The 5,760-nt window shown below is 39.5% G+C and overlaps 1 protein-coding gene across 3 annotated transcripts in view; it reads right to left on the reverse strand.

The window, feature by feature from the left end:
* The window catches only part of IMPACT (impact RWD domain protein), a 37,204-nt gene that overhangs the window by 14,761 nt on the left and 16,683 nt on the right, over nt 1-5,760 (reverse strand). For all 3 annotated transcript variants that reach the window (XR_002772048.1, XM_023510264.1, XM_003784779.3), the window contains exon 6: nt 1,107-1,229. Coding sequence is in view for 2 of the 3 variants with exons in the window: in XM_023510264.1 (XP_023366032.1) it covers nt 1,107-1,229 (123 nt within the window). In the remaining variant the exon portion in view is untranslated. The remainder of the gene's footprint in view (nt 1-1,106; nt 1,230-5,760) is intronic.

Genomic DNA, 5,760 nt, shown 5'->3' on the forward strand with positions numbered 1-5,760 from the left:
GCTGAGGCAAGAGAATTGCTTGAGCCCAAGAGTTTGAGGTTGCTGTGAGCTGTGACATCACAGCACTTTACTGAGGGTGACAAAGTAAGACTCTGTCTCAAAAAAAAAAAACCCCACTAAAATGGAACATACTTTCATACAGAAACATACAACTGATTTTATCACATGCTTGATTATGGAACAGGTTTATTTAAATAAAAACTAAACTCTTGACCGAGTGTGGTGGCTCATGTCCATAATCCCAGTACTTTTAGAGGCCAAGGCAGGAGTATGACTTAAGCCTAGGAGTTCAAAACCCCATCTTGACTGAGACCCCCATCTCTTAAAGAAAAAACAAATGAACAAACAAAAACTAAACTCGTAAAGGCATTTTACTAGCTTTAATCTCAGCAGCTGCATTTTTGACTAATACTGTATGTTTGTGAGCCCTGACTAAAATTTAACCCAGAGACATGAGGAGATACTGAGGACTTATATAGAAATAAAAAACAGGACATGTATTACAAACATTTAAGAGCCTTTTAAGAGAAGAGAAAAGTATTCTATTTCTCCCAGCACTAAATCAAAACTCTAGTAAGTAGCAAATAATAAAAGGTAGATCTCTGCTTTTTCTCATTTTCTTAATTAGCTTGACAAAACAAGCTAATGGCTAAGAGACAGTAAACAAAAAAAATTTTTTTCAATTATCTGCAAATTAATAACTTCTTCCTGAAATTTGAGAGTTTACTAAATTTCACTATTCTCCCAAAGAACAATACATAATACCATCTCCCCACTTGCCTCCAAAGAAATTAGTTATAACATTATACCTGTTTGGGCTTGGTGCCCAGAACACAGTGGTCATGGCACCAGCCACATACACTGAAGTCAGCAGGTTCAAACCCAGCTCGGGCCAGCTAAAACAACAATGACAACTGCAACAAAAAATAGCTGGGCTTTGTGGCGGGTGCCTATAGTCCCAGGTACTCAGGAGGCTAAGGCAAGAGAATCGCTTAAGCCCAAGAGTTTGAGGTTGCTGTGAGCTATGATGCTACAGCACTCTATTGAGGGTGACATAGTGGAACTCTGTTTCAAAAAAAACAACAACAACAACAACAACATTATACCTGTTCGGTTCTCGGTGATATCAAAATCCAACGCTTTAACTGGATTTTCTGGCTGGCATGCTAAAATGAGATCATCTTCACATTCAACATCTTCCTCTTCAGTTTTCTTCTTTACATCTGGGCCTATGTAAATACGAGACATTATGATTAATTTGTGAAATCAGATTACACTCTAAAAAAAAATTAGGTCTTGCTCTCTAAACACCATCCTGTGACAGAAGAAACAAGGGCTTCTAGGGTAAGTGGTTGATTTCAGGGCTAAAACAAGGAAAACACAAGATGAACCAGGAACATAATGGGGTTCCAGAAAGTAGGAAATGAACAAAAAAAACATGGGGCTTATAAAAAGAACACAGGAACCAACCTGAAGGTGCTTGTAGAGGCCAAACTTGGAACAATTAGAGCAATAAAATAAATAATAATAGTATGGAATTTTAACTCAATATACATGAGTTCATACTGATATAAACAGTTCCACAAATAAATACATAAATGTGGAAGAGAGACATCTATTCCCCACAACAGAATTCCAGGATTAACAAGCTGTGGTACATGTACACCATGGATACTAAATGATGGAAGGAATGAAGAAAACAGAATCACCATTAGGCAAGCATCACAGTAATACTGTTGACAAGGTCCAATGATGGATACTAAAATTAGCAGGTTAAAGTTTGAGGAGAATAGGGTATTAGTACAACCTCAAAGTACCTCCCCCAAGATAAAAATAGAAAGATAGTAACTGTGATGACGAATTTTATATGTCAGCATGGCTAGTACCAGTACCCAGATACTTGGTTAAACACTATTCTAGTAGCTTCTGTGAAGGTATTCTTTTGGATGAGATTAATAAATCAGCTGACTCTGAGTGAAGCAAAACTATCTTCCATATTGTGGGCCAGCCTTATCCATCAGTTGAAGGCCTTAGAAGGAAAACATTAACCTCCCCAGAATAAGAGAGAATTTTTCCAGCAGATGAACTTTGGACCTTTGGACTCAGACTGCAACAACTCTTCCCTGGGTCTCCAGTCTGCCAGCATATCCTGCAGATGACGGATTTGTTGGCCTCTAAAATTGTATAATCCCATTCCTTAAAATAAATCTCTCCAGGCGGCACCTGTGGCCCAGTGGGTAGGGCGCCAGGCCCATATACCGAAGGTGGCAGGTTCAAACCTGGCCCCGGCCAAACTGTAACAAAAAAATAGCCGGGCATTGTGTCAGATGCCTGTAGTCCCAACTACTAAGGAGGCTGAGGCAAGAGAATCACCTAAGCCCAGGAGTTGGAGGTTGCTGTGAGCTGTGATGCTACAGCACTCTAACGAGGGCGATAAAGTGAGACTCTGTCTCTATAAAAAAATAAAATAAATAGAATACATCTCTCCTTCTCTGTGTATGTGTGTGTATGGGTGTATACACTGATTCTCTTTCTCTGGAGAACCCTGACTACAGGGTTTACAGTGGAGACACCTGAAAGACAACTCCCTAATTATGGGATCAAGGTAAACAACACTAATAATAAGGCATACTGACGTCACAAACTCCTTGGCATGCTGCACTGTGAATAATACAGTATCATTTTTGTATTCTTGCAAAAAATGGCTACTCTCGCTCCAATCACAAGAAAGATACTGGAGAGACCCAAATTAAAGGGCATCCTATAGGCTCAGTGCACATAGCTCAGTCGTTCGGGCACCGGCCACATGCACTCGGGCTGGTGGGTTCCAACCCGGTCAGGGCCTGCTAAATAACAATGACAACAATAACAATAAAATAGCCAGGCATTGTGGCGGGTGCCTGTAGTCCCAGTTACCTGGGAGGCTGAGGCAAGAGAATCACTTAAGCCTAAGAGTGAGCCACAGAGGTTGCTGCAAGGTGTGACACCACAGCACTCTACCGAGGGCAACAGTGAAACTCTCTCAAAAAAAAGAAGGGGAAGGGGACATTGTACGAAATTACTGATCAGTACTCTTCCTAAGTGTCAATACTGCAAAAGTCAATCAAGGAAATACTGAGGAACTATTTATAGACTAGAAGAAAATAAAGAGAAATTAAAACTAAATGCAACATAAAATCCTAAACAGAATTTGTTCTAAAACCGCAGAAAAAACACTATTAAAAAGTTTTATAAAATTTGAATAAGCTCTTTAGTTTAGTTTAATAATATTGTACTAAAGTTAGTCCTGTTCTGGATAATTATATGATGATTATGTAAGATGTTAAGAGGAAATCAGAGTAACAAGTATATGAGTTCTCTGTACGATTTTTACAACTTTTCTGTAAGTTTAAAGTTAGTTCAAAAGTTTTAGAAATTTTAAGCAGTTTATGCAACTGCAAACTAATACAACCTTTTTGGAAGGAAGTATAGAGAAACGTCAAAGAACTCAAACTAGACTTCCCATTTGATCCTGCAATTCCATTACTGGGCATTTAAGAAGGAAAAAAATCCTTTCATCATAAGGACACTTGCACTAAACTGTTTATTGCAGTTTAATTTACAATCGCCAAAATGTGGAAACAGCCTAAATGCCCACCAACCCAGGAATGGATTAACAAGCTGTGGTATATGTATACCATGGAATACTATTCAGCCACTAAAAAAAATGGGGTCTTTACAGCCTTTGTATTAACCTGGATGGAAGTGGAAGACATTCTTCTTAGTAAAGCATCACAAGAATGGAGAACCATGTATCCTATGTATTCAGTTTTGATATGAGGACAATTAATGACCTAGTACGTGGTGGGGGGGTGGGGGAAGGGGAGAACAGAAAGAGGAGGGAAGGGGTAGGGGAAAGGAAGACCAGAGAGAAGGAAAAAGGGAGAGGGGTGGGGTCTCGGTGTATGACAAACCTTTTGGGAGCAAGACACAATTGTAAGAGGGACTATACATAACAAATGCAATCAGTATAACCTGGTTTCTTGTACCCTCAATGAATCCCCAACAATAAAAAAAAAAAATTGTAAGCAGTTTCATATAATCAGTTCGAATTTAAAATATCTGTAATAAAAATACAAATAATATTTGTACTGAATATTAACAGTAAAATCAAAACTATTTGTTAAGCAGGTGCTCTGAAGAAACTTCTCATGAACTATATTGATCACTACCTCTTTCCCTTATTAATTCTTCAGAATTATTTATTTATTCATTTACTTTTTGAAACAGGGTCTTATTCCATCACCCTGGAAGAAGTGCCATGGTGTCACTGTAGCTCACAGCAAACTCAAACTCCTTATATCAAGTGATCTTCTGGCTTAGCCTCCAGAGTAGCTGGACTACAGGCTCCTGCCACCATGCCTAGCTAATTTTTCTATTCTCAGTAGAGCTAGCTGGTCTCAGCTCCTGAGCTCAAGTAATCCACCCACTTAGGCCTCTTAAAGCCCTAGGTTTACAGGTATGAGCCACTGTGCCAGGCCCAGAATTACTAATCCTTCCATTTGAATATGATGTCTGTGAAAACAATTTTAAAGAAAAAAATCAACTATAATCCTAACTAACACTTTGGGGAGTTGAGGCAAAAAGACTGCTTAAGGCCAGGAGTTCAAGACCAGCATGGGCAACAGCAAAATGCCATCAGTGACAAAAAATTTTAAAAATTAGCCAGGCATGATAGCGCACACCTACAGTCCTCCAAGCTCAGGTGGCTGATACAAGAAGATCTACTCAACCCAGGAATTGGAGGTTGCAGTGAGCTATGATGACACCACTGCACTCTAATCAGTGCAAGAGTGAAACCGTATCTCAAAAAAAAAGAAGAGGAGGAAAGGGGAAAAGATGAAAAATAAAAGAAATCCAAAACAAAATCTCTAAAACCTCAAATCTATGAATTATACGACACAAATCCGTAACTAAAATTTGAAGAGCAGTTAAACTATAGGTGGATAAGGAAAAATATCATTTTTTAAAGATCAATTATTAAAATTTCTAAGAGTTTCTTAAGACTTTCTGAAGTCCTAAGTTTTTTGTTTTTTTTTTTTTTTTGAGACAGAGCCTCAAGCTGTCACCCTGGATAGCATCACAGCTTACAGCAACCTCAAACTCTGGGGCTCAAGTGATTCTCCTGCCTCCGCCTCCAAGTAGCTAGGATTACAGGCACCCGCCACAATGCCCAGCTGTTTTTTGGTTATAGCTGTCACTGCTGTTCGGTGGGCCTGGGCTGGATTTGAACTCGCCAGCTCAGGTGTATGCGGCTGGCACCTTAGCCGCTTGAGCCACAGGCACCGAGCCTAAAGGCCTAAATTTTAAATGGACTATGTTTCTGCAATTGTTTCAATTACAGAAAGGCAGATTGGTAAAAATTTTGAAACCACTTTTCTCAGACACCCTAAGATGCTGTAAAATCAGAATACAGATCATAAAAAGTTAAAGAAAATACTTTTTAAAAGATTGTTACATAGATAGAATTCATGCAATTATCATTTTGATCTTTTTTTTTTTTTTTGAGACAGAGCCTCAAACTATCCCCTCGGATAGAGTGCTATGGCATCAAGGCTCATAGCAACCTCCAACTCCTGGGCTCAAGCGATTCTCCTGCCTCCGCCTCCCAAGTAGCTGGGACCACAGGCGCCCACCACAATGCGCAGCTATTTTTTGGTTGCAGCCGTCATTGTTGTTTGGCAGGCCCAGGCTGGATTCGAACCCACCACCTTAGGTGTA

This window comes from Otolemur garnettii, unplaced genomic scaffold (assembly GCF_000181295.1).
Source record: "Otolemur garnettii isolate 467f Iridium unplaced genomic scaffold, OtoGar3 scaffold00012, whole genome shotgun sequence".
NCBI lineage: Eukaryota > Metazoa > Chordata > Mammalia > Primates > Galagidae > Otolemur > Otolemur garnettii.